The 27,286-nt window shown below is 49.9% G+C and overlaps 3 protein-coding genes across 11 annotated transcripts; all 3 read right to left on the bottom strand.

Moving 5' to 3' along the window:
* Positions 1-285: 285 nt before the first annotated feature.
* LOC118650122 (cytochrome c oxidase assembly protein COX14) lies at positions 286-3,463 on the bottom strand. Of its 9 annotated transcripts, none has more exons than XM_036298028.1 (3): positions 3,217-3,354; positions 2,104-2,223; positions 286-711 (listed from the first exon to the last, which is right to left on the bottom strand). In XM_036298028.1, exon 3 carries the CDS (start codon positions 701-703, stop codon positions 530-532), a length of 174 nt encoding a protein of 57 aa, XP_036153921.1. In that variant the 5' UTR covers positions 704-711; positions 2,104-2,223; positions 3,217-3,354; the 3' UTR covers positions 286-529. The 9 variants fall into 9 exon arrangements, 7 of the variants coding, with proteins under 7 accessions (XP_036153921.1, XP_036153920.1, XP_036153924.1 ...); XM_036298027.1 differs by lacking the exon at positions 3,217-3,354 and adding an exon at positions 3,026-3,162; XM_036298031.1 differs by lacking the exons at positions 2,104-2,223; positions 3,217-3,354 and adding an exon at positions 3,440-3,463.
* Positions 3,464-5,402: 1,939 nt separating this feature from the next.
* Positions 5,403-11,192, bottom strand: GPD1 (glycerol-3-phosphate dehydrogenase 1). The gene is made up of 8 exons (XM_036298036.1): positions 11,026-11,192; positions 10,463-10,640; positions 9,534-9,674; positions 8,791-8,929; positions 8,448-8,560; positions 7,530-7,763; positions 7,198-7,304; positions 5,403-6,210 (listed from the first exon to the last, which is right to left on the bottom strand). Exons 1-8 carry the CDS (start codon positions 11,064-11,066, stop codon positions 6,114-6,116), a joined length of 1,050 nt encoding a protein of 349 aa, XP_036153929.1. The 5' UTR covers positions 11,067-11,192; the 3' UTR covers positions 5,403-6,113.
* A 3,573-nt stretch (positions 11,193-14,765) lies between these two features.
* On the bottom strand, positions 14,766-26,884 carry SMARCD1 (SWI/SNF related, matrix associated, actin dependent regulator of chromatin, subfamily d, member 1). The gene is made up of 13 exons (XM_036298035.1): positions 26,545-26,884; positions 25,771-25,958; positions 25,459-25,501; positions 25,242-25,364; positions 24,641-24,763; positions 23,022-23,138; positions 21,682-21,783; positions 20,969-21,130; positions 20,780-20,877; positions 19,446-19,581; positions 17,766-17,888; positions 16,566-16,667; positions 14,766-16,436 (listed from the first exon to the last, which is right to left on the bottom strand). The coding sequence occupies exons 1-13, from the start codon at positions 26,719-26,721 to the stop codon at positions 16,383-16,385; spliced, it is 1,548 nt and encodes a 515-aa protein (XP_036153928.1). The 5' UTR covers positions 26,722-26,884; the 3' UTR covers positions 14,766-16,382.
* Between the last annotated feature and the right edge of the window lie 402 nt (positions 26,885-27,286).

The raw sequence follows: 27,286 nt of genomic DNA on the forward strand, positions 1-27,286 counted from the left end.
GAGTATCCCATTACCTGGACACAGTAGTTGGTGCAGAAATGGTCATTGACCAAAGAGCTCTGGTCTTTAGTTGAATTTTCGGGGGATTTATACAGCTGCTAGGACAGTCATTTCTCTGAGGTCATGAAAGTTGATATATACTCCTAAAACTGTGTAATACCCACTTCATGGGTATTAAGAGCTCAAGATCGTGGAAATCCAGTCTATGACTAGAAAACTGGTAGTTAAGGGCCCACCTCTGTGGTCCGTAGCCTATTAAAATAAACAAAAACACCAAGACACAGACACATGACAAAATATTTAATGTCTGTGCATGTGCCTCCCCCTGCCCCAATTCCTGTTACGATTTGATAGCCTCCTTAAACTGGCAGTTCCAGAGAAAACATGGGCACTTATCCCCAGCAGGACTTGAAAACCATTAAGGCCCTGGTTCTCTTGATTTGGATGATTGTAGGTGAGCTCTTTCCACAGCATGCCTCAGGCCTCTGGTCAAGGAAAAGAGCCCCCCAGTTCTACAGGACTCCCAGTTCTACAGGACTCCTGAGGTCTTCTGTTCTTCCGCAGCCTGGCGCCGGGAGCTGCGCCGCTGGAAAAAGTGGTAGGCTCGAACACTGCAGAGGTAGCCCCCATACACAGTAAGCAGCATCATGGAGGTGGAGAAAGTCTTGTAGCCAATGTCAGCTAGTTGCTTGGCAGTTGGCATGTCGTCCCCTACAAAGAAAGACTGAATTTAGACACCCGGATAGGTCTCATGTGCCCAGCCCACTTCCCTGTTTAAAGCCATTCCATAACTTGTGCACCTTGCTTAGTCTGTCTACTCTATTGAATGGCCCCTACATGGATGCAGAGTCTTACAATGGAAGACAACGTTTGGGAATTCTAAGTTTCAAAAGGGCAAATAAAATCTACATGAGACACAGACACACAGCTGGAACCAGGTGAATCTGAATGACATCACAGCTAACACCTCACCCTCCATGTTTTTGGAAAGAAGTGACTGGTACGGACCACCCAGAAATGTTAACTGGTACATTAAGCATGCATCAGTTTTTCTGACTAACGAGCAATTAATGGAGGTAGCCAGGGATTAAACATTAGCAGTAAATTATTCTCAGGAGATCAAATGGGAACCTTCTAGGCAATATCCAATTTATTTTCCCATAAAAACAATCTTACTCACAGTGGTTAGGTTCCCAGGTTAGACCTCAAGCATCTGTTTAAGCCATAATATTCCTGAAACAGTGCCAACCTTCCACAGCATTAATTCTAAGTTCCAAACACAACACAAAGCACCTATCCCAACGGCTAAAAAGAAACGGAGTTAACTCACATTTGGATGAGATAAATTACTTCTAATTTAACCATTCCCTGGATATTCTGAGCTAGAGAACAAGAGAAAGTCTAGCATGGCAATCTCTCATCCTGAACAAAACGTTCCTCAGTTTGGGACTATGAATGTGTTCTTAAACTCCTCTTTGTTGAGGGAACTGAAATTAAAAGACTAGCTGAAATTAGTGAGAATACGTTTCTTAAAAGTCAAGAATTTGGAAGAAGAAAAGCTCAGGATTAGCTGGCTTAGGGAGTCAGGAGTAGGGTGAGATGTAAGTGCTTCTCCGAGTGAGTTCTATGGGCTGAACATTTCCTTAGAGCCAGTCCTTGAAGGTGAACCCCAAGCTGAGCTGAGGCATAGCTTCCTTGAATTATAATTCCAAGTGACTCTTAATAAGGTCAGAGGAAGAAAACCAAATGGCACAATCTCAAGATGAGGTTATCTGAGCTTCGAAAGGACCCCAAGCTGTGAGACTGAAGAAAACACATACAGAGAGCAGAATATTAAGAGACTTGCAGACCTTCAACCTCCCCCTTACTTCTTTCCCCTCATATTCCCCATAACCCTGGCCAGATGCTAACCACTTTGAGGAGCTGAAGGAAGAAGGCTGGAAGCATTCACTAGCCAAGAAACAAGATGGTACAACTTGGCTAAAAGAGTGACAGAAGACTTAATAGACATGATTTTGGTATCTAAGAATCTCACTTCCTTCACTTGTCTAATCCAACCTAAGACTGTTCCTATTTTCAAATTTTAAAAAACTCTTCACATACCTGAGCTAAGACAGGATGTAGAAAAGAAGACAGATGCAGAAGTTCAAAAAGATTTATTAACTGAATGGATTAGGGCAAAGCTGAAAATATCTCCAAGTTCGGAAACTGTCCATTGGGACACTGTTAACAAAGAAGAAGAAACAGGTGTGTGCACCAGGGTGGTGGTCGCACTGTCAGTCAAGAAGATCATGAGCTGGGTTTTGGACACCTTAAAATTAAGACGCTCAGCACAACATTCAGGTGGTGATGTCTATCAGGCAGATGGATATGCAAATCGGGACAGCTCCTGGGAAGTAACAAGTGACACCAAAGCAGAGGATAAGACCAGAGAGAGAAGCCAAGGAAACACCAGTTTGAAGAAGCAAAATCATTAGGGAAAGCAGGTAGAACATGCCAAATATTTCGGGGGGGGGGGGGGGCTTTTTCATTTAACTATATCCCTCTTCCTGCTTGAAAGTCTCTGCTGCATCAAGTCACTGCCACTGACGGAAGCGTGCTGCATTTTTCAGGTGTACTGGGCCAGAATGAAAATTGGGAACCACAACTGCAAAGTTATGTGCCTTGAAGGCTGGTCAGATGGGAATAGATGACTAGGTCACAGGTAAACCTCGAGTAAAAATTTAGTGCACTAAACTGGAAGTCATTAAGTAAAAAGCAAATTCTTAGCCAGGACCCCAGCAGGGCCAGGAACGCTGACCCCCCAAGGTCAGAACTACTAGAGTCGGAGCGCGGAGGGCCAAGAGCCCCGCTGGAGTCAAGGTTTGGCAGGACCTACACCTGCAAGGAGCTTGTTGAGCTGGATGCAGTGCAAATCGCCTCGTCCGCGGTGCAGGATACACCGGTGACGTCAAGGGCACGGAGGATGCGGTCAGCACAGGCCGCCGAACTGGCGCGCCTGAGCTCTCCCCAGCAGACGGCGTACCTGGGTGTTGCAGCTCCCTCCCGTCCAACCGAGGCCTCCACTGGCCGCGTCTCGCCAGCACAGAGCGCGCAGCCTGACGCAGCACCCGACACAAGAGTGGCGGCCCAGGAACAACCCTAGACACTGAGGTGCTCTTGGTCAGAAAAGCCACCCTTCCTCCCGCCCGCCCGCCCACCCACCCACCCAATTACCCTCTAGAATACGACTCCCAACGCAGAGAGAGCGCACCGCGTGCCGGACTCTGAGGCGGGAGCCGCGCCGCCCGCCGCCCAGGCTGGGTGCCGTCCTTGAACTTCCGGCTTCCGGCCCGGCCACGCAAACTACGCATCCTCAGACGAGCCTCCCTTCCGAGAGGCCCATTGGATTCTGGGGCTTGTAGTCATTCTCCATGAGAGAGGGTCTTTGGTCACTCACACTCTGGAACTGAACTTTTAGGAGACTCAGTCACGAAAGAAAAGACGGTCTTTCTCGCGGGCTCAGTCAGTCAGCCAATCCCCAGCCTGCGGCGCAGTGAAGTCTCCGGGCGCGAGGGGGTTCCCCGGGTCCGCCCTCCGGAGCTGAACCTCGCGCCCCCTCGAGCCTGGAGCTGCCCTCTACCCGGCGGCCAAGCTCAGGTAGGAAACCGACCCGCACCGTGAGGCCTGGGCCGCCGAGGAGGCCGCGAGTCCGGCCAGGGCCAGCGAGTGGGCACGAGGACTGTTTCTGCCCCGTGTGGCCTCTCCGCTGGTGACCTCTCTGCTCGCCCGGGCGCCATGAAGTCCCAAAGGCGCTCTGGGGAGGGGAGGGGAGGGTGCCCTTCGGGGCAGGAGAATGGCGCGGGCCCTGCTAGGGGCAGGGAGCAGCTGGGAATATCGAGGAGAGCTTCCTTCTTTTTTTTAAATATATTTTTATTGATTTCAGAGAGGAAAGGTCAGGAAGAAAGAGATAGAAACATCAATAATGAGAGAGAATCATCATTATGGGTGGCCTCCTGCACGCCCCCGACTGGGCCCGCAACCGGGCACTTGCCCTATGGAGCCCTGACCCCCCGGTTCATAGGTCAGTGCTCACCACTGACCAGCCAGCTGGACAAGGAGGGCTTTCTTTTTTCCCGTTTCCTTGTGGAATAAATGAAAACATACAAACTGCCACAATGCGCTGAAGCACCTTCCCAACTCGTTTCTGGAAAAAACACACTTTATTGGGTAGACAAATAGGCCTGATTTGAAGGCCTTAGATTCAGTAACTGTGGAGGGAACAACAGCAGGCAAAAGTGACTCTGAACAAGGTGGCAGCTGCTGCTGAGGGCAGGGGACGGTCCGTCTGCCCCACTTTGGCCTCCTGTGTTCAGCCAGTGCCCCTCACTGGGCCAGCCAGACCTGGGGTGACTTTTTTTCACTGGGAAGAATGTGAATGCTCAGCAGCTGGGCCCTGAGAGGAGCCTGCCTCGCTGGTTAGGCCGGGAATAAGAGGGTTAACCCAGTGCTGCCAGCGCTAGTTATGTGCCAGGTGCTGCCACACAGGAGGCTGAGACCCTGGGGGGGGGGGGGGGGGGCTATTTATAGCCAGGAGCCTAGGCTGCTGACCTGGACATTCCCTCCTGCCACCCATCCTGGAGCAAGGCCAGTGCCAAACACACTCCTCCCCTCCTCCCCGTCCTGTTCTTCCCTTACCCAGGCGGCCGGTGTGCTGCAAGGACTTTTTAAAAACATGCAATACCTGACTATTTAGTCAGGGCCACTGACCTCTTTTCCCTGAAGTTGTCAAATAAAAATCTGACAACAGCCAACACAACAATAGCCGTCCAGTGTGAATGATTCAAAACTATACCTTTTTTTTTCTTTCAGATTGGCAAAAAATATTTTTTTTTCGTGTGCCACAGAATTTTAGTCATTCGTTTGTGTGTGCCATGAAATGAAAAGGTTGAAAACCGCTGCTTTAGGGGTAGGGTGCTTTTCATTCTTTTCCTCCTCCAGTTTCCTAGCTCTTAGAGTGCTGATACATACCTTGTGAGAAGGCGATGTATCAGATGACAGAGGGCTGGCCTTGGAATGTCAGGATCCACCAACATGGGACATGGTCACCCTTCCCTACCCCTGATCAGCTTTGGGCCCACTCTCTGGCCACCTGGTTCAGCCTTTGGGAGAAGGAAAGGGGTGGAGCCAAGGATGTCCTGAGGAGGCAGCAGGAGGAACCCAGCTGAAACCTCCCCTGTCACTAGAGCTCCTGAGAAGGGAGGCAGGGCAAATGCAAAGGTCACAGGGAGCAGAGAGATCTGAGCCTGCTGTGGAAAGGTGTAGCTCTGTCAACAGATTAAGTTCTTGCTCCTCAAAGAGGGTGCTGGCGGGGAGCAGGAGGGAAGACTTGGAAAGGTCACGCACTGTGGGGAGGAGCTGGCAAAAAAACTAGGAACCAGGAAGTCCATGGGGAGAATGACAAGCCCCAGGGCCAGAGATGCCAGCATGGTAGCCACTGTGGTGCCAGGGCAGCCTGGGGGCGGGGAAAGGGAATGACCAGAGGTTTCTGAGGACGCAGATGTTGCTAGGAGAAGCTAGAGGGGGGTTGAGATCTTTGTATTTTGTTAACAAACACTGAGATCCATTGATGCTGTGCAGGGCCTGGCAGAGGTCAGACAGAGCAAAGGAGTCCCTATGTCAGCTCAAAAGCCCAGACCCCTCTCTGACAGCCCTTGCCTCATCCCTCTTGTGGCTGAGATAGCTCTTTAGCTACTTAACTGGACTTGGGGACAGGACTCCTGTTCTGTGTGAAGCAGCAGGGGGCACCTATTGCCTTACTTCCTTCTCCCTCCACCATACACACCCAAAGTAGGCAGCACTGGGCCTTCCCAGAGGACAGGGAGAAAGCGCCACATCTGGAGAGGATCGAGGCCTCTCCATTTCTGCTGAGATGTGGCAAGAGGCTGCAGGCTGCTTGGTGGTTCAGGGTCTCCAGACAGGTCGCTGGGCCCTACAACTTCCTGTCAGGTGAAAAGCTGAGAAGAGGCTGCCCCGGGGGGGGGGGGGGGCAAATATCTCGATGGCCAGGTACACAAGCTTCTGCCTGTCTCCACTGGGGTAAAGAAACTGCCTGGCCTGGGCCACAGCCCTGCTCACAGATGTTCTGGATGATTCTGCAGGCAGCGGATGAATTCACCCACGGGCTGGCTCTCGTAGCATATTCTGTACACAGCCATGAACAGAGGGAACCTGGAATGGGGAGGGAGAGACCCAGCTTAGCCTCCTTGTACATCCTCTGACCCCCACTCCTCATCCCCTCCTAACCCTCTACTCTCCTACTTTCCCACCTTGGAGTTCAGGTAGACTCTGGCTCTCAATTTCCAGTTGCTGAGAATTTGAACTTCCTAGCTCTGGGTTTTAGGGTCAGGTGGTTAATTGCCTTGCTCCCTATCATATTGAACTGGCCAACATGATTCCCTGAAATTGCTTTGATCCAAGTGGACAAATCACTTAACCTCTGTGAGCCTCGGTATCATCAACTGTAAAATGGGGCCAATGTGAGAAGCACTGAAGTGAGTATGTTTTCTATGAAGATGCTTCATAAATGCCGGTTTCCTTCTTCTCATCCTCTTGCCCAGGCTGTTTGCTTTACCAGGAGGCTGACTCTGACCAGCCATGAGCTGATCTTTTGAGCCCGTTTCATTCTCTTATTCCAGGATTCTTTCTCGGCCAACAGAGCTCTGCTCTGATCAGTCCATCACCCCCTCTTGTCTTTGTGCTTTACATAAAGCAACACTTTGACATAGAGACTGTCCTCACACCTCAGCACCCAGGACAGTATTCAGGGACAGAGGATTGGCTTTAGGTGAGCAGCTTAGACTTGGGATGATAGACAGAAAAACAGGACAATCAGATGAGCTTATTCCTGCTGCCCCAGAGTTCCAACCCCCATAGCAGAGAATGAGGAAAGAATTGAGGGAGGCTATGCAGAGGGGTCGAAGCAATGTGGTATAAAGATTACTAGACTGGAAGGAGTTCAAAGACCATGAACTCCTAGTTGGGGGACAGTGGGCATCCAGACTCTTTCCAAGCTCTGGTCTCTGTGTCTGTTAACATGAGATAACATTTTCCTCTCTGCCCACTTCACAGATTGAGGAGGGTTCAAGAAGATGAAGAATAGGGAGAGCACTTCTGGCTGTGGTTCCCTCCACCAGTGGGGCTGTGGCAGACACTTACTTATCTAGCATGCCCTTTTGTCGGAGGATGCTGTGTAGCTCCCGGGCTGTCTGGGGCCCCTGTAGCTTCTGCCCATTCAGCATCTCTTTCTCCAGCTGCTCAATGGACTGTGAAGAAAACAGGACAGGTGGATGGAAATGGGAGAGGAGGATTGTCAGTGTGAGGTTGAGAGTCGGGGGTTCTGATGAGAGGTGGAAGGTCATAGAGGAAAGAAAGGCTAGCAATGTTTACAACAGCTTAATGTTTGTGCTCAAGAGACACCTCAAGCCAGGTTCCTCTACCTTGACACCTCTAAGGCCCACCCTCTGTTCTCCCTTCTCCCTGGTGCCCACCTTTCCTGTGCGGGCAAAGGCGTCGGCCACCTTGCGGTTCCGCCCTCCGTAGCAGGTAGTGATGAGGTCAGCAACACCACAGCTCTCCAAGAAGGTGGCAGAAGACACAGGGCCCTTGCAGAAGAGCTTGGCGAAGGCGATCATCTCCATGAGGCCCAGTCGGATCACCGCTGCCTTGGTGTTGTCGCCAAAGCCCAGCCCATCGCAGAAGCCAGCCCCCACGGCCACTACATTCTTTGGAGAATGGAGGTCATGGATGAGAAAGGATCCCCTTCTGCAGGCCCCACTTGCAGCCCTCACCACCTGCCTCATGCTGCTTCCATCAGCCATGATATGCCCACTGAACAAGTGAAGTATAGTGGGTGGCTCCGCGACTAGTTCCACCTCGTGGCTTTCCCACTCGCTCTATCTCTTCTAGCCTGGGCTTATGCTTCCTGGCTCCCCAGCTCTGCTCCATCCTCCATCCTTGAGGACATTTACTGAAAATCAGTCTTCCATCCAGCTGGCTCCCCTATCCATGACCATCCCTGGTATCCACAGCTCTGTCTAGGTCCAGAGTTCTAGCCATCAGTCTGTCTGGGTGTTCTGGACATCTGTTTTCCCATTAGCCTGAGTGCTCCCCCAGAGCATCTCCTCTTCTCCTTGGACCACCCCCTGGAGCCAGTGACAGGGATGTCCCACCAGAGGCTATAGGGAGAAAGGAAGAAGGGGGTCCGGTGTCCAATGATGAATACTCAGCTGGCCTAAATGATGCTGGCTTTGCTCCTGCAGTTCTTCCTATGTGTATGGGATTTGGTGGGGAATGGGAGCAACTGCCTATGAGTGAGGGCCTGGAGTACCAGTAACCATGTATAGCTAAGCCAGGCCCTCTTTTAGGGTCTTCTCCCCACCCCCTAGCTGCTTCTACATCCCTCTCACCTTTAAGGCCCCACAGATCTCTACTGTGTCCACCTCTTGCACCACCGTGATGCGGAAATTGGGTGTCTGCATTAGCTCTTTCAGAAGCTGTCCCTGGGCCTGGTCCTTGCAGCCTAAAATGGAGAAGGGCGAGGCTTTAACAGAGGACTCTTGACTCTTCTTTGCACACCTGCCCTAAGCAGGACCCAAAACCCTTTCCCTAGGGGTGTCCCAACCTTCCCTCATCTCTGATGCTTGGGTCTTCTTCCTTTGTCTGCCTTATGGGGAGAAGATGGCTAAGTGGGTTTGGGAGAGGGAGAGTGTGGAGCTGCTTTATGTACGTGGGTTGTGGTGGGGCTCTCACCAATGGTTGTCTCACAAAACTTCTCATCAGCCACCTCGTTGGCAATGTTGGCCCCCATCAACACATTCACAGGGATGCCAAGCCGCTCCCCAATCACTTCAGAGATGAGCTTCAGCCCGTTGGGGCCCTCGTCTATACCCTGGGCACAGGATGGAGCTCAGGCCAGGCGCTCTTCGTGCCCACTGAGGGATTCCCACCTAGAAATCCTATCCTTTCCAAATCCGCTGTTCATCAGTGCCCCTGCCCAAAGGTCCTGCTGCCATCCCAACCCAGCCAAAGCTTGTGGTAAGGAGGGTGATGGCATATGAAAATGAATCCATCTGAAAACTCTCCTCCAGACCCTCATCAGCCTGCCTCTCCAAGGCAATGTATCTCCTCCACATTCCTATACAACTCACTTCAAGTTCCCCAAACCAACTTCCATCCCAGTCACTGCTCCAAACCAACTTCTCTTTCACATTCCTCACACCAGCCTGCTTCTCACACCCCCAGCTATCCTTTGGACACCTCCTAAACTCCCCAGGACATCTGCCTCCAAACCGATCTCTGTCTACTCCTCAACCAACCTCCCCTTCCCAGTGGCCCCCAGCATCTCACTGTTCCTCAAGCCTCCCCAAAGCCACTCCTTTCCTCTTTCCAGAAAACTCTTGGCCTACTTTTGCCATATTCTCTTCTCCCCACTTTACCCACCCTGAGCCCCACAGCAGTTAGCTGCACCCCCATCCGCCTGGTGTCCCTGGCACCTTAATAAGAGACATCCCGATGGCGTTTGCCTTCAGGTGGCCCTTGAGCTGATCACAGATCTTGCTGATGAACTGATGGGGCACCACAAAGATCAGGATGTCAGCATCCACTGCAGCCTGGACCACATCTGGGACAGCCACCTGTGGGGTGACCAGTGTTCATGGGCCTGATAGACTTCTCCTAGCCCCCGTGAAACCCCATTCAGTTCAGAAGATCTAAAAAACCAAAGAGTGAGGCTTGTGGGGGAAGAAGAAGACCAGTTTGGGGGTTGAATCTGGAAGGGCTCAACTTGTAGGAATACGACACTCTATTCCTTCCCCCATAGCCACCATTCCCTCGCTGCTCCAGTTTTCCTGGGCTCTTGACTTGGAAACCTCCTTTCAGCACCCTCCTAGCCTTTGGCTGTGGGACAGTTAGAGGCCAAAGGAGGCCTGAGCTTGGCAGGAGGAAGAGGCCAAGTAATTTCATCACCCTGCTCCTTAGGGTCCCTAACTGGGAAGGGAAAACGCCAATTTTTCTGCTGTCTTCTCTGGGGAGTGAGCCATGTGGATTTGACCAAAGACCTTAAGTCCAAGGAGCATGTGCAAGTCTGCTACTGACCCAGTGAATATGTAACTGGATTAGAGGCTTCGGCAGGCACTACCTGAACCCCAGGACTGGGAGCCAGAGATCCTGTCTTTGGTTGCCACAGAAACCAACTTCCTTGTCTTCTCTTAAAGGCCTGGGAGTCCAAAACGGGGGGAGGGGGCATTCAGGTTCTCCTGTTCCAGAAAGTGCCCAGGAAAGCAGTTTGGGGCTGTGCATGGGAGTGCCTGGTGCCTGGACTAGCCTTCCTGAGACGCTTCCCAAGTCCAGGTAGCACCTGAAATGTCCCCCTTCCGCAGGAGGCAAGCAGACCTCCCCTCTCCCTTGTGGGGTGTGGGCTCACCACGTTGGAGGGAAGCTTGTGCCCTGGCAGGTATTTGACGTTTTCATGCTGTGTGTTGATGATCTCTGTCAGCTTTCTGCCCCCGACGTCTTCCTCAAACACCCACATGGTCACCCGTGGGTCAAAGTGTGCCAGCTTGGCTGCATTGCCACCCACAATCTTGGCGATGGCTGAACCCCTGGTAGGAGAGGGAGCACAGAAAGTGGGGGGTGATGGAGGAGTCGTGGCAGGGGAGGGGCAGTGTTCCACCTCAGGATATCACAGCAGCCCACCAGATTATTTACCTTCCTGTCACCCCCACCCCCAAACCCAAGCAGCTTTCAAGCAGAGAGCACTTGAGGCTCCCTTCCTATGACGAGCAGGTGCAGGGCCAGGGCCAAGCAGGGGGCAGGGGGGGGTTTGGACACCATCTGTCCTCTGGGGGGAGGCACAGAAGAGAGCAGCAGGGATGGAAGAGGAATCAGAGGGTATTTTCTACCCACTGTCTGCCCCCTGCCCACCTAGGCCCCTATGTACTTGGGGGATCCCCCTTCCTCCCCATACCCCTTGACAGAGCCACTTACCAGTTGCCAGAGCCTAAAATGCAGACTTTCTTGCCAGCCATGGTGCCGCGTTTCTGCCTGAGCCAGCTGGTTCCACACTCCCAGCTCTTCTCTCCGCTAGGAGCATATAACTCTGCCACACGTGGGTGCAGCCAAGCCCCGCCCTCCAGGGGAGGCAGGCGCCTAGGGAGACAGTCTGGCCGAGCCAGGGAAATGGGAGAAAGGAGTAGAGACAGGTGGGGAACTGGAATGGGGCACAAACCAAGCTCCACTTTTCCTCAGGCTTGCCAGCTGATGGTGTTGGCAGGCTTCCTTTGGCCCCAGCTCAATCCCCCGTACCCCGCTGCAACGGTCTCGTTTTGGTCTGCCAAGAAATAGCCCAGATAAAGGAGCAAGTGACGCCCCATCGCTCCCTCTGCCTTGCAGCACTAGAATGTATTATATGCAGCCCTAGTAGCAGATACAGGAATGTTTTCTTTTCCAAGATATATACCCAGTACAGTGATGGCAAACCTTTTGAGCTCGGCGTGTCAGCATTTTGAAAAACCCGAACTTAACTCTGGTGCTGTGTCACATATAGAAATTTTTTTTAATTTTTAAAATATATTTTACTGATTTTTTACAGAGAAGGGAGAAGGATAGAGTCAGAAACATCGATGAGAGAGAAACATCGACCAGCTGCCTCCTGCACACTCCCCACTGGGGATGTGCCGGCAACCAAGGTACGTGCCCTTGACCGGAATCGAACCTAGGACCCTTCAGTCTGCAGGCTGATGCTCTATCCACTGAGCCAAACCGGTTAGGGCTAGAAATTTTTTGATATTTGCAACCATAGTAAAACAAAGACTTATATTTTTGATATTGATTTTATATATTTAAATGCCATTTAACAAACAAAAATCAACCAAAAAAATGAGTTCGCGTGTCACCTCTGACACGCGTGTCATAGGTTCGCCATCACTGGCCTAGTATGTCCTCCACCCAGGACTCCAAAAAGCGCTCTACAGTTTTGTCCTCTAGCAGTGACAGGGACCACGTCACTGGCCCACTGGCTGCAGGGCTATGGTGAGTGGGTGTGGGTCCACTTTTAAAGCTAAGACCACACGAAAGGTAAAGGCGTGCTTTGGGGACAACCCAGCCCAAGAATAAGAGACCCCAGGAGCCCTGACAGACAAGGTCATCCTGGTTACCCACAGTAGTCATCTCAGGGACTCACCAGTGGGCCTCCTCACCTCAGCCTCCCCACCTGAATGCCTTCCAGGAAGGGAGGATGGGAAGGTCGGAGTGCGAGGCTCTGATGCCCACAAGTGTCCTTTGCGACTCTGGGCTTGAAGACAGGAGAGAAAAGGGGCCGGCGTGCTCACTCTCCTTGAGAGGCTCTCAGCACCCGTCAGTTCCTCCTTGGGGTTTGAAACCACCACACTCGGGCTCCCTCAGTTAGTGGCTCGTTTGCAAAAGCCAGAAAAGGGGAAAGGAGGCTGGATCGGGAGGAGCTGTGACCTTTGTGAGAGCTTGTTGGTCTCAGATGCTGTGATTGAGTAAGTGGGGTGTGATTTGGTGGGGAGGGGAATGGAAACAGCTCTTGCAGCAGTTCAGGGCTCTGTTATCGCCCACAACCATCTGTTTGACTAAGAAGGGGAGCTCTGGTTTCTAGGCTGATCTGAAGAGTGAGGGAAAGGGCCCTAACACTCCAGCTGTCTGTGCACCTTGGCCTAGAGGGCAGAGACCATTGTGTGCTCACGTGCTGACCTCCTGGGCTGGCAGACTCCTAAGTGGGTGTTTCCAATCCCCGGGGCCACTGTTGGCCAGCAACAGTGATAAACACTGGGCTAGAGGGGAATCTGTGTGCAACCACTGGGTAAGGGTAAGTGGGCATGAGGTCAAAAGCAGTGGTTTCCTGCCCGGCCAGTGGCTCAACTGAGCATCAACCCATGCACCAGGTCACAGTTCAATCCCTGGTCAGGGCACATGCCCAGGTTGCAGGCTTGATCCCCAAAAGAGGGCATGCAGGAGATCTATTTTTCTCTCTCATCCATGTTTCTATCTCCCTCCCCCCTCCTCTCCAAAAATCAATAAAAACGTGTTTTGGTTTTTTTAAAAAAAGAGCAATGTTCTATGGCAAGGGTCCTCAAACTTTTAAAAAGGGGGCCAGTTCACTGTCCCTCAGACCGTTGGAGGGCCGGACTATAGTTTAAAAAAAAAACTATGAACAAATTCCTATGCACACTGCCATATCTTATTTTGAAGTAAAAAAACAAAACGGAAATACAATATTTGTATTTGCATGTGGCCTGCAGGCCATAGTTTGAGGACCCCTGTTCTCTGGGTTGCCCAGAAAAAGGCCCCCATATTCTCCTTCCATGGCCAGAGTTCCCATAGGAGAGAACATACAGTCAGTAGTTGTTTTCCTTAGGAACAAAGTTGTACCTCTACAGAGCCAGCCTCACACAAATCACTCCAGTATTGCACTGGCTCTGAGACAAGGCACCAGTGCCAGGCTGCCAGCTGGGAGAACCGATTATGGGTGATGGAAAGAGAAAGAATGCTTCTGTCCTTAGCACATGATGGGAACCCCAAAGAATGGACATTTATGCATAAAATAACCCCATTGTTTTTCCCTAAATTCTTCCATCTCATTATGCTCCTGTAGTAATTTTAGTGTGGAGACAAAGAATTTGTTCATTTATACAGCAATAGAGTGTGCAGAGATCCAGAATCGGCTTGTCATAGTCTGTATCACTAGGCTCTTCCCAAGAGCAAACTGTAGATTTGCTCGAAATTAGTAAGGGTTCGTCAGTTATTCATTACACATGTAATTAGCCTGGGTAAAAACAGATGCTATTTCAGTGTCCTTGACATAAATTTTTTCCACTCCAGGTTATCACCCACATTCCTTTCTGCTTTCCCTACTGAAGCCTGATAAGCCCCCAAGTTCCGGATTAGGAGGTGGCTCTATCCTTGGTGGGTCTGACTGCAGACGCAATACTCAAGTGTTCCCACCCAGCTTTGGAATGTGCCTACACTCATCCTATGTTCTAAACCCCCTTTTTGGGTAGAACCAAGACAGTGGCACAAAGGAGGAAAGTAATGAGCCACCAGTTGGGAAGCAGGTACATTATGCTGGAAACTAATGGGAATATCAATCCTGAGCAAAATCTTCCACATTCTGTCAGTGAGGGGTTGGTTGTCTATAGTGTGAGGATGACAACACAGCAAGCCTTTCTATGCTGGTCTTAGGAACTGAAATCGTATTCAGGGCTGTGAAAGTGGGACTGTAAAGAATGGCAGGCACAGACAACAAACGGTTTTAGCTGTGCAGGCTCTGGCCCCAATCTAGACAGGAGCCCTGATAAGGGGAACTCCCAGAGGAAGCTCAGGTTCATTAAGCCTAAGGAATCACAGGCACCCAAGGACCGTGCACTTGAACCAACACATGGGAGCCCTGGGAACTCAAAAGGACGAGGGAGATGTCAGCACTACTGTCTTATTAGTACTTTCCCATCGGGAGCTGGAGACCGTGATGAAACCCAGGAATCCCACCAGCCTCTGGCCTGCTTGGACCCCTGGGGCTGACAGAGCGAGCGCTCAGGTGGGGACCTGAGGTCCACAGGTAGAAACCTTTTTTCTACCATATCCCCAGCACCTAGCAGGTGCCTCATAAATAGCTGTCAAACAAAATGCACAAACACCATGCGCATGGCTAAAGGCACTAGAGAGAAAAGCTCAGGGAAGAGCTCTCCCTCAGTAGGTAAGGGGACCCATCCTTCAGAAGATTCTTTTATTAAAACTGGGTGACATCGATAAGGGAACAGTACAAAAAAAATTTTGGTCCATGAAAAAAAACATAATTCCATTAATAAAAAGTTATCTTTTACAAGGACACTGTGTAGGAGTGCTGAGCTTCCTTCTCATGGTTCCAGCCCCAAGAACAGGTCGTCCAGTGTCACTGGGGAGCTTTCAAGGGAGGGGTAGGATAATAGCAGGAAGGAGACAGGGAGAGAATTCTGTCCCCAATGTGGAACAGGCAGGGACACCGGGCTGGGGGATGTGCTCGCAGGAGCCTGAGGAGGGGTGGGAAGCAGGGGCTTTGTCAGTTCTGTGGGAATTCCCTCTGTGCCCAGCTGTCTCCCACCCTACTGTGTTGAGTCTGCGAGCCTGGGATATACTAACTCGGGGTGATACACCTGGAAGAATCTGAGGCTCTCATGGAAAGATGCAAAACCATCTCAGTTCCAAGGGGCCAAAATCACAAGGTCCTGCTGCTACCTGAGGGGCCTGAAGCTTTGAGGGCAGGGGCTGGGGAGTCACCATCCTGTGAGGCAGGGAGGAAGGAGTCACAAACCCAACTCAGAGCTCTTCTGCAGCCCTAGGCGCTTTCACTCCTCAGTGCCCCAGAAGTCACCAGCAGGCGCCAACTGGGCAGACAAGGGGCAGGAAGACAGGGGTGGCCCAGGGCTTTTACCCGTTTGACTTTAGGCCTGTTTCTCCATGAAGGGATGGGGAGGCAGAACGGAGTCAATGAATGAAGCACACCTCCAAGCAACAGCAGGAACAGCCTCCACCAGCAATGACAGTGCCCAGGTTAGACCCCGCGGCTCTGACAGGGAAGGGCAAGATTCCCCACCCAGACACCCTGGGTGAGGACGCAAAGGAGGGAGTCCTAAAGAGAGCAGCTACAAGGAGTATGCTGGGAGGGAGCAATCATTTAAGAACAAACTCCAATACTGATGTGGCCCCCCTAGGAGGGAGTAAGAGAAGCACTGAGACAGCAGGCCAATCCAGAGACTGCAGACTGACCTGGGCCTCAGTGGAGCTTGAGAGCCAGGGTTCCTTTAGTACTAGAGGGCAACAAGTGAAGGGAGAGTTTGCTCCAAACCTGTGGAGGGAAGGAAGGACATTGGATTCTGTTATCAGGAGAGCCAAGATCAACTAGCTTATAGAGTGCCCCCAGGCCTGAGTCTTGGAGAAGGGAATGAGGCTCCCAACTCCTCGGTCTCTGAAGGGCAGAATCAGTGTTGCTGGTCCCCTTGAAGACCACCTGGCCTTAGGCCCAATCCATTCAATGCACTGATTACCACTACAGGTTCTCTCTCTAATACTATCTAGAGGTCCTATGTAGACCAGGGGAGGGTAGAGGCACCTGGGAACTTTGTGGGGCAAAGGGAAGCTGGGGGTGGGGAGGGATGGGGGGGGGAGAAGAGGGTCATAGGTATCTTGTAAGACAGAAATGTGAGACCCTCTTCATTCTGGTGTTGTCCTTCAACCAACAGCATCCCCTGGAAGGTCCCAAGCAAGACCAAGGCAGGTGCTATGAGGCAGGCAGCACGGGGCCCAAAATAAAGAATCGGTGCAGCCAAATCAGGGCTGTGGGAGAGGCCCTATGTATTTCGGATTCCCAGGGCTTGCTCTAATTCTTGCCGTCTCTGCTGCACCTAAGGAGAAAACAGTGGAAGGAGTAGAAGATGAGACAAACCAGGAGTAGGCAGCTAATACCACTGACCCTGCCAGGGAACAGACCCCTTGCCTTTTGTCACTTTTCCCTGTGCAGCCCAGGCACCTACCTTGGAGTAGAAGTATCGGCACACGGCCTCCTGAGCCCAAGGCTGGAAGTAGAACTCAGCTCGGCGCTCTTCCTCTGGGTTACCCACCACATCGGTCATGGTCTGAGGGAGACGGCAGGGAGTAGAGAGAGAACGGATTTGTTTCCTTTCTTTATGCCTGTACAGATTGAATTGTATTCCCCCAAAAGATGTCAAAAATCCTAACCCACCCGTACCTGTGAATCTGACTTTATTTAGAAATAGGGTCTCTGCAGATATCAAGTTAAGGTGAAATCATTATGGTAGGCCTAATCCAATATAACTGGTATCCTTATAAAAAGGAGAAATTTAGACAGAGACAGAGATGTGCAGAAGGAAGAAGTGAAGACAAATGGAGAATACCATCTGCACACCAAGTACTGCCTGAAGCTACCACAGTTAGGACAGGGGCCTGGAACAGACCCTCCTGCACAGCCCTCAAAGGAACCAACCCCTGCGGACACCATCTTGATTTCAGAACTGTGAAACAATAAATTTCTATTGTTTACACCAATTTGTGGTAGTTTACTACAGCAGTCCTAGCAAACTACTAATGGAACACCCACAGTCACCCCTGCAATCATCAAGTCATTGCCTGGCTCAGGGATCCCTTCTGGAACTCTTGGTCCCTTGCTCCTCTGCTCAGCCTCCAGAAGAGCAGTCACAGTCACCACAGGACGGCGAGAGCTAAGGGAGCATCTCACACATTCTGTGCTCCTTCCTACCTTCCTGCCTGAGCCTCTGCTGCTCTCCTCGCTGGGAAATACCCAATTCTCCATGAAGCCTGGGCCAGCTATTTGAGTCTCATCAACCTCCCTTTTCCTTTTTATTATCTACTGATACTGGTGAGATCCAATAATGTCTAATATGCTTTATTACTTTTCCAATCACAGCCTAATTTCCCCAAACCGAATGCAAGCTACTTTGAAGCAGAGATCTTTTCCCACCTGTATCCCCTATGATATGGTGCACAGTGACAACAAATAAATGCAAATGCAAAATAAACATTTGATGATTCTACCTCCATTTCCCTACTTAACTGTCAGACAGACCCTAGAATGTGCTAAAGATAATCTGGTCCCTCACTTACCCTTCTGGCTCTTCTACCAGATGTCACAGAAAACATGCAAACGTGTGCCTCACTGAACTGAGTCCCTCTGCCACTTTCCTAGGTATTTTTACCTTGAGGTCCCGGCACTGGGACTGAAGCCAGTCATTAATGAAACCCTGAGGGTCTCTGGCAAAGCTCAGCATGAACTCCCGCTGGGTCTTCAGCTGATTGATAGTTTCTATTGTCTCATGGATCTGAAAGGAAGAAGGAAGCTCATAACATTTTCAAACTGGGGAAATGCAAAGTGAAATGGAAGACAGTGTGGACATCTCCTTGTGCCACTCCCAACCTCGTACAGAGCTGCCTGGAAATGACACTATTGTCCAGAGCTCCAACTGCTCTGGCCCTCACCTTTCTCTCAGGAGATAACTTGCACTGTGCTCTATAGACCTGATGTGAGAGAAGTTTTCCTTTTAGTCTCCAGTGCCCATTCTGGGGGAAGCTACATGGTGAATACTTAACCCACAGCACAGATGGGTCTAAAAACACTCTTGGGTAGAGAAATAGTACAGAGGGCTGTCTCCAAAGTTAGGGTCCATGGATTTTTTTTCTCTGCCTTCTTCTCTTATTCTCCATACTTTTCCTGGCAATTTCACCTACTCGCATGTCTTCCATTACCACTGACAGGGTAATGAGTCCCCAATCTGCAAACTAGAGTCCTTTTCCTAAACTCCAACCAATCCAACAACTTGGATTGCACCTTAAACTCTGTAAAACAAATTCACTACCTTTCCTCCAACACTTGCTTCTCCTCCTGTTGCCAGTCTGAGTGAATACTACCACCCACCCAAACTAGAACCCTGGGAGTCATCCTAATGCCTCCTTCTCCCTCACATCTCACCCCACGATCCCCATCTAAAGAGTCCAAATCCCTTCAACTTCACTTGGACACATCTCAAATCTGCCTACTTATTTCCATCCTCACTGTCTGTACCCTAAGTTTAGATCCTCCACATATCTCACATGAATTACCGCACTGGCCTCTTAACTGAGCTTCCTGCCTCCAAGTCTGCCTCTTAAAGTCTGCTTTCCACCTTCCTGCCGGTGATCCCTCGAAATGCAAACAGCCCCTCCAGTCTGCAGGACAAAGTATTAACAGGTGTTTCCTACACGAAAGCTTCTTCATTATTATGCTCTACTTTCCTATCCAGTTTCCTTTCCCAAACGTCCCATCACAGGCACCTGGAGCTGTATCTAGCACACAAAGGACATACTTCTTGAAAATGCCAGGCTCATCTTTGGACCTGCACACACCCTGCTCCCTTTCTGGAATGTCCTCTGCCTCCTACACCCTAAGCACCACTTTCTTTTCTCCCCCACTGTTAATTTCCACTCTGTCCTTCAAGATTTCATTGGGGCATCAACTCTTCTGGGAAAGCCTCCCTGTTCTTCTTTTTGGCTTTACTTGTAGGAATTATGTCTAATAAGGTTAAAGATAATAAGATAAAAACAACAGTAGCAACAATTATCATTTGGAACAAGGACATGCCTCTACGTGAGTTGTCTAACTTAATCCTTACAGTAAGCTTATGAATAGTCTTTATTTCACATGTCAGAAACTGAGGCTCAAAGCTATTAAAAGGTACAGTCAGAATCAGAACTCATGTATGTCTGGCTCTAACCAGCACCAAGCACAGTGCCTGACACATACTGGGTGTCAATACATTTCTGAATACCACGAATCAAAAGGCAGCCTAGAAACTGTGATAGAGGGCTGGTAGCACCCAAACTACCCAGGTAGAAGCACCCACCTTGTTGTCTAGAGTAGCAATCTCCTGCTGGCTGGCAGTAGACAGTAGAAAAGAATTCATCTGGGTCTTCAAGGTATCATCCACTTCCACATCAATGTCATAACAAGCCGTCTTTTTCTGATCATTTGGGTCAACACTGGGGAGGAAATCAAAGGGGCCTGGTAAAGAGCTTGTCTCCTAAGACCTAATTACACAGGGTCAAGAAGATGGCTCAGGAATGACGGGAAAGAAGTTGATTGCAAAACTCCTTTTGGGTATGATGAAGTGTTCTGGATCTTTCTTGTGGTGGTAGCTACAGGGTATTACACATTTCCCCAAAGTCATCAAAATATACTTTAAACAGGTACAATTTCTTGTATACGTATAAACCTCAATAAAGTTGATTTGTTTAAAAAGTCAATGGTAAAAATTTAAGTGGTACAAAAGATATCCAGTGAAAAGTAGGTTTCTCCCTCCCCAAAGAAAACCACTACTGTAGTATCTTGTGTTATCTTTCTGCCTGTTAAACTAAAATTGACCCTGAAAATGAATTCAAATAAAACACACACCACACAAAAAAAGTGCTCTAACTTTAATTACAGGAATATAGAACAGAACAATTTCTCCTAACCCAAAGTATAGGTAACAGGAGTTACTCCTAGCTGAGTGATGGTTCACAGTCTAAAGAAAGGAAGGCCTTTATTGGAATTAATACAGAGTAAGGGTAAGAAGGCAGAGAGACTATATCCAACTACAGAGACATGCTGCTTTGAGGAGGAGGTACCTTCCTTCATGTTATATGTGCCTAAAGATGCCTTGCTCATCCATCTTCTGAACAAAAAGTAGATGGAGGTCATGGAGGTGGAGTGTCAGACTGGAATGCCCTACCATCCAGAGAAAAGATGGTAACCCATCAGCAACGAACTGATAAATGTCTAAAAACAGATTCTCCAAAGAAGAGGGGAAAAGCCCTGATTTGTAGCATTTGCCTATTTCTGTGGTTTAAATATTCCCAATATGGTTGATTTCAAGCTGCCAACATTACATCACTGATCAAGGAGCTGGGAAGAGCTGTGCAGTTACACATCATTATACTGTACTTCCACCAGACAGACACAACAGACATAAGTAACCTTGAAAGCATAGATACTAATAAAATAATTAGGAAATAAACTTTTGAGTAATATTACTCATTTTAACATCATATATTTAATTCTAAGTTTATATAATTTAATTTTAAATAACAGCTATGTTTAACAACCTGCTTTCAAAATTCCTGAAAATTTGACAGTTGGCTTGTGCAAACTGGTATAAACCAGCACCAGTACACCACTACCTCCCATACACATGCTTACCTGATGACATGGTTGATGATGATGGGTTCTGGTGGCATAAGCAAGGCGTGGAGCCTTTGGGGGATTTCTGAAAACTTCATACGCTGAGACTCAAAGATCTGTGGAAAAGGGGAAAGGGATAAGAAGTTGGCATTCTGGGTTCAACTAGGGCTTCAGAGGACTCTAGCAAAAGAATGGGTCCTTTCTTACCTGCTGGAGGTACTTGTCACAGATGACAAACTCCCGCTCATGAGGGTCCTGGAGCTTATGTGTCTTAATATATTGCCACAGTGCTTGAATGATCACGGGACGGGTCTGGGTGTGGATGCCCAGGAGCCTAGCCAGGCGAGGATCTAATTTAAACTGGGGAGGCTGCAGAACACCAAAGAATATAGAGATGAAGAAAGTGAGCTGGGTCTATATGCATTTTGGGGTGTTTAGCATGACCATACATTCAAGTCATTCAACAGGAGTAATGCAGTGTTTTCTCTGGGACAAACAATAGGAGAAATTAAAAAATGACTAAGACCCTATTCCCGTATCTAGGGAACTTAAAGTCTGGTGTAATTATCCACAACTAGACTTAAACTTTAAAATGTCAGACTGCTGCCCTAGGTGGTTTGGCTCAGTGGCTAGAGAGTCAACCAGTGGACTGAAGGGTCCTGGGTTCGATTCTGGTCAAGGGCACGTACCTTGGTTGCAGGCTCGATCCCTAGCCCTGGTTGGGGCTCATGTGGGAGGCAACCAATCAATAGATGTTTCTCTCTGTCCCACTCTCTCTCAAAATCAACCTGAAAATATCCTCAGGTGAGAATTAACCAACCAACCAACCAAATAAAAACAAACAAACAAAAATGTCAGACTGCTAATGAGATGTGGCTGTGGCTGTGAAAGCCAGACCCCCTCACGTCACCATAGCATACCTGGTAATCCAGCATCAGTAGGACAGTACACCGGACATTCACATCTCCTGGCCGCTTCACCTGGAAGCCATCTGTCTCCTGGGTAGTGGCGGTCCTGTGCCACTACAGAGAGGAAGATGTCAGGGGGTGCTCTCCCAGGGGAAGAGCTGGGGTGGGAGGGAAGAGCTTCTGTAATGACTGAATTCAACTTTGATTACTGAGGCTACTGGAAAAGAGCAATAGCATGAGTTTATTTGTTTTTTAATTGCTTATGGCTTTGGGATTATTATCTGTTTAATTAGATTAACCTTTCAATTCTTAGTGCTCAGGGTCACGTTTAAATTAGCCTAAATTTCCAGTGATGATTTTATCTACACGATGGATAGTACACATGTGAATGGTAAAATAACATAACTATCATTTACTGAATACTTACTATGTATGAGAGTATTCTAAGACATTTACTTGGATTATATCATTAAATCCCACAACATCCATACCAGATAGGCACAGTTCAGCCTATTTTGCAAATGAGAAAACTGCTTAGAAAAATGAAGTTTGCCTAAGGTCAAAGAGCCAGTAAGTATTGGAGCTGCGATTTGCGATCTGGTGTGTCTAACTCTACAGTCTACATTCCTAGTCACCACCATGCTTTAGTTAAGCATATTTACAAATTTCTATTGATTCTATGACTGGCTTCCCTTATTAAATGGTAAAGACTTTCCCATGTCTCTTAATGGTTGAGGTTAAGGGGCTGCAGTTACACTGGCAAAAAAAGGAGCAGGTTAAGTTCACTTGGAATGTTGGACTGCCTCATTCTGGTTTTGACTGTATCCCAAAGAATACTGTTGCTAACATGGCTTTCAGAACATTGTATAATCAGGCATTATAATAACAAATTCTTAATTTTGGAATGTGAATCTAAACATAGCAGGGATCAAAAGGAAGTCCCAGATCTATAACAGTAACCTTGGCAAAGAATAGAACCCTAACAGTTAGCCCCCCCTAATTACAGACTCTACTACCGTGAAAAAGTATGAATGATGTATGGTTAATGATGTATGTCTCAACCTTGTTAATAAGCAAGATACACGTGGCATGTAAAAGAGGCCTCCATTAGCATTCCCCTTGAAAGTGGAGGGAACAACCAAGATAGTAACATTAAAAAGGTGAGACAAGTCAGACTGCAACAGCTAGTGCCCCTGGATGTCAATGTGCAAACTACATGGTGGTACTGTACCCCTGGGGCAAGTCTTTATTTTTTATTTACACCTCCCCCTCCCCCTAGACATTAAAGTTTGACTCCCAAGTCCATCATCCTTCAGTCACAGAGTCAAAGCCTAGAGGGCAGAGCTACTCACTTCTACCAGATGGTTGTCTGGCCCGTACAGGTCTTTGTCCAGTTCGATCACCAAGGATTTAAAAAAGGAAGAGAACTTCCTCTTTTGCTTGGTGGCATCGTATTTGGACAAGGCTGACTGGAGAGAGACAAAAGGTCATGTTAGAAAAGCCCAGAAACAATTCCTTGAGACAAAGTCCCATAAAAAAAATGGACCCAAATAACAATGGGAAAACCCAAAAATGTCTTTTGAGCCTGGTTGGGGTGGCTCAGTGGTTGAGTGTCGAACTATGAACCAGGAAGTCATGGTTTGATTCCTGGTCAAGGCACATGCCTGGGTTGCAGGCCTGGTCCCCAGTGGGGGGCATGCAGGAGGCAGCTGATCAACGATTCTTTCTCATCATTGATGTTTCTGCCACTCTCTCCATCTCCCCACCCCCCGAAAGAAGTAAAAACATACTTTTTTTTTTTTTAAGTATTTTAAAAAAATGTCTTTTGGGTATCTCTTAGGAAATGGCAAGGTAGGTGTCTGTGAATATTAAACAAGTCACAGTAGCAACAGAACCCTGAAGAAGCAGCCTATATTATGTATGGGGTCACTGACTTAACTTTGTCAAGTTAAGCCAAACCATTACACATAACAAAGCGAGTCTAAACAGAGAAAAGTCTGACTATAGAGGGGAAATGAATCACAGGCAATGTACAGCCAGAACAAAAACAGCTGCCAAAACCGGTTTGGCTCAGTGGATAGAGCGTCGCCCTGCGGACTGAAAGGTCCCAGGTTCGATTCCGGTCAAGGGCGTGTGCCTGGGTTGCGATGTGCAGGAGGCAGCTGATCGATGTTTCTCTCTCATCGATGTTTCTGGCTCTCTATCTCTCTCCTTTCCTCTCTGTAAAAAAATCAATAAAATATATTTAAAAAAAAAAACAAAAAAAAACCCAAACAGCTTATTTGGGTAGAATGACACCACCAGCACACGGGCTGGATCTATAAAGAGAAGGAGGCTCTGACACTGAACCCTGGTTCTCCTGCAAAAATGCATTCACATTAGCTTGCCTGTGAATAGCTAAAAATAGAGAGCCAGAGAGTATAAGGGAAAAGTGAGCTTCCCCAAGGAGCTTCTGGGTAGGAAGTTTGGGGGCTATCACCTGTCAGCTGATGCTCCCCATGAAGCAATCAAGGGCCTGTCAGATAAATCTGCTCCACTTAAACTGTGAGATGTCTCCAATGAATGTTGGGAAGATAGAGATGCCACAAGGGGAATCAAAGACCTCAAGAACTCAGAGAGGAAAATATGGCCTCAAATTTTAAGTGCAAACTCACTTGAAAACACACACACACACACCAGAATACTCAGCACATACTGCTAAATTCAATGGCCAGTAGCATCAGGAGGAAGGTAAATAACAAATCAAATCCCAGGACAATAAGGTGCTCGATATGACACCACAGTGAGGGCCAAGCTGTGGGAGCCAACACAAAGAACCATTGTCTTTAGCACAGGGAACATGGCGACCCCTCCCCCGCTGTTCCCAACAGGAGCTGTGAGCACCAGTCAGGCTTCCTGCCAACCAGACAAGACTGCTTGTTCCCAGCAGCTCCCACCCTAGACACAGACCCGCGGTGGACCTTGAACTCACATCCTCCAGGAGCCGTCCTTCTACCCGAAGCTCCCAGGAAGCCACCGTCCCTTCCCCGTCCTCGGCATCTGACTTAGCCGGATTGAAAGTGTTAGAAATGAAAATTCGCAGCTTCCGTTTTTGCTGAGGAAGGCAGAAACAGGATTGATGGTGGGGCTTCAGTGGTTTGATGTTGAAGACAGGGTCTCCCCAAACCCCAATATTATTCCTAACAGACTGGCTTAGTGTCTACCCAGTACCTAGGGTGGGTGGACAGAGATTCCACCTAGGAGTACGGGCCATTGGTCTGAGTGCAAATGTATATACTGAGATGCTAGGTGGTTAAAGTCATGCAAGGTACCAGTTCCTAAGGTGTCAGAGTAGTTGTAGCAAAAACATGGACAAGGTATAGTATATTTCTGGTGCAAGAGATATCAAAAATCCCTCCCCTTTTGCTGTTTTGTTTTTATGTTCCTAATGTAAGTCTCAGTTGGTAGGTGGATGGGAAAGATGTAACTTAAATGCCAAGGAGAGCTGTGCTGCGTGTTTGATTTCTCATCCTGAGCCTGTTGCAGGTTCCCGAGTCCTCTCTTTGGTGGTCTGCCTAGTGTACTCCTGTTACCTTGATGGGACGTTTCAAGGCCTCCTGTATATCTAGCCGCTTCCTCATGATAGTCTGGTCCAGTTTCCTTTCAAAAGCCAAGAGATCCATATAGGCCTGGGATTCTGGTACCAGTTCACGAATCTTAGAAACAGAAAAATATCATGTGGATAGAGAGCTGACCATCTCCATTCTCAAACTCACCACACCCTCAAGAAGACCTACAGCCTGGACTCACCCTTTGAGGTAGAATTTTGTCAGCCATCTTCTTTTTCTTTGCACTGTTCAAGATAAATACTGTTATCAGGTTGGGATGGAACGAACCAGAACACGAAGACAGGGTGTCCGCACCCCCATTTATAGTAAAGTGAAGGGACTGCAAAGATTTTCTCAAATCAAAGACATCCCCCCCCCCCGCCCCCCCTACACACATGAGGCATCCTCCAGAATAAGCACATTCTGCTGACACAGCACCGCCATTTCTTGGTTCAGATACTCCCTCCCCCACCTCCCCACTCCTCCCTGCCCCCCAGGGTCAGGGTCATCTTACTTGTGGTTTCGATTCTGGACCGCCTGCTGCTGGACCTGCTGGACCTGCTGAGGAGCGGGTCTCTTGCGGGACTGGTCCATCCCCGACTGAGCCAGGCCAGGTCGGACTGAGGGGTTCCCCCCATAGCCAGGGGGTCCCATGGAAGGTCCCTGAGGTGTCATGCGGCTGCCTGGCAGCATACCTGGTCTCTACAGAGGGGAGAGGACCCAGAGATGACATAGCTTCCCCTGCTGAGCCCACCGAGAAGGGAACCGGGGGGGATTCTTGAGCTCTTTGAATGAAGCAAGGCCAGTGGGGGGAGCGCAGGGGGCGGAGTACAATGGAGAGCCCTCTGCCCCTTTGAAATGCAAATCACAGGAGCTTCCTCTGCTCCAGCCGTGATTCCTAAGAAAATATCGCTCCAAAGTAGGAATCAGGTTACACCCAAATCCCCCCTCATCTACTTTGCATCGGACACACCGGGCATCTCCAGTCCCGACAGTGCTGCCAGCTCCTCCCTCCTCCGGGGCTGGTGGTGTGGCCCTAAGCCCTCCTGCCCTCCAGGTCTCAGCTGCCCGCACCGGCCCCTCCACCCGCCCGGGACCCACATCCTGACCCCGCCCCACGGAAACCGTGCCCCCGGGAGCAGGTGGAGAAGCTAACGGCCTCCCCCACTCTCACTCGGGGCCCCAGTCCTCCCAGGAGCCCCTCCTCCTCCTCGCCCCGCCGCTGTCACTCCCAGGCCCCCGCTCGGCTCCGCCCCGGCCCGCGCGCCCCTCCTCCAGCCCCGCTCACCGGATAGGCCGCCCCGGGCATCGGGGAGCGGTACAGCCCCTGACCCGGCGCCGGGCCCATTCGCACGGGAGGCCCCGGAGTCCCGCCCGGGCCCAGGGCAGCCGCCGCGCCCGCCCCTCCTGAGGCTCCGGCGCCGCCGCTCGGAGCCACAGACTGGAAACCCGCCCGGGCCGCCATCTTCCCCGGAGCCGCTGCTGCAGCTGCACAAAGAACCGGAACCGGAACTCCCCCCGCCCCCTGCGCGCCCCCCGCGCGCTCGCCTGTCCGCCCGGCCGGCCGGCCGGCCCGGGAGGCTCAGGGCAGCGAGACTGTGGGCTAGAGGGGGCAACCAGCGGAGAAGGTGTTGGCCACGCCCTCCCGCCTTCGCGGTCCGCGAGGGGGGGAACCATAGAGACGGGCCCTGGGATAGAGCGGCCCTGGGCGCGGGCGCCCCCAGGCGACGGGAGGGAGACAGGCCCTGGAAAGGCGGACCCCGGTCCCGGCCCGGCGCGCTGGTGAGGACGGTGGTGGTGGGCCGGCTTCACCTTGGCGCAGTGTGTTCAGCTTTCCGAAGCGCTTGGGTTGTTCGTCTCCTCCTCTTCCTGCTACAGAAGCCCGAGGGACGGAATGAACGCACTGTTTATCCTGTTTTAAGACGGGAAAGCTGGACTCGGGGGAGGGGGGGGGGGGGGAAATGACTTGACAAAGGTCATTAGGTCAGCAGCAAAGCCAAAGCCCAGAATCCACATCTTGCGGCTCATAC

This window comes from Myotis myotis, unplaced genomic scaffold (assembly GCF_014108235.1).
Source record: "Myotis myotis isolate mMyoMyo1 unplaced genomic scaffold, mMyoMyo1.p scaffold_m19_p_3, whole genome shotgun sequence".
Taxonomy (NCBI): domain Eukaryota; kingdom Metazoa; phylum Chordata; class Mammalia; order Chiroptera; family Vespertilionidae; genus Myotis; species Myotis myotis.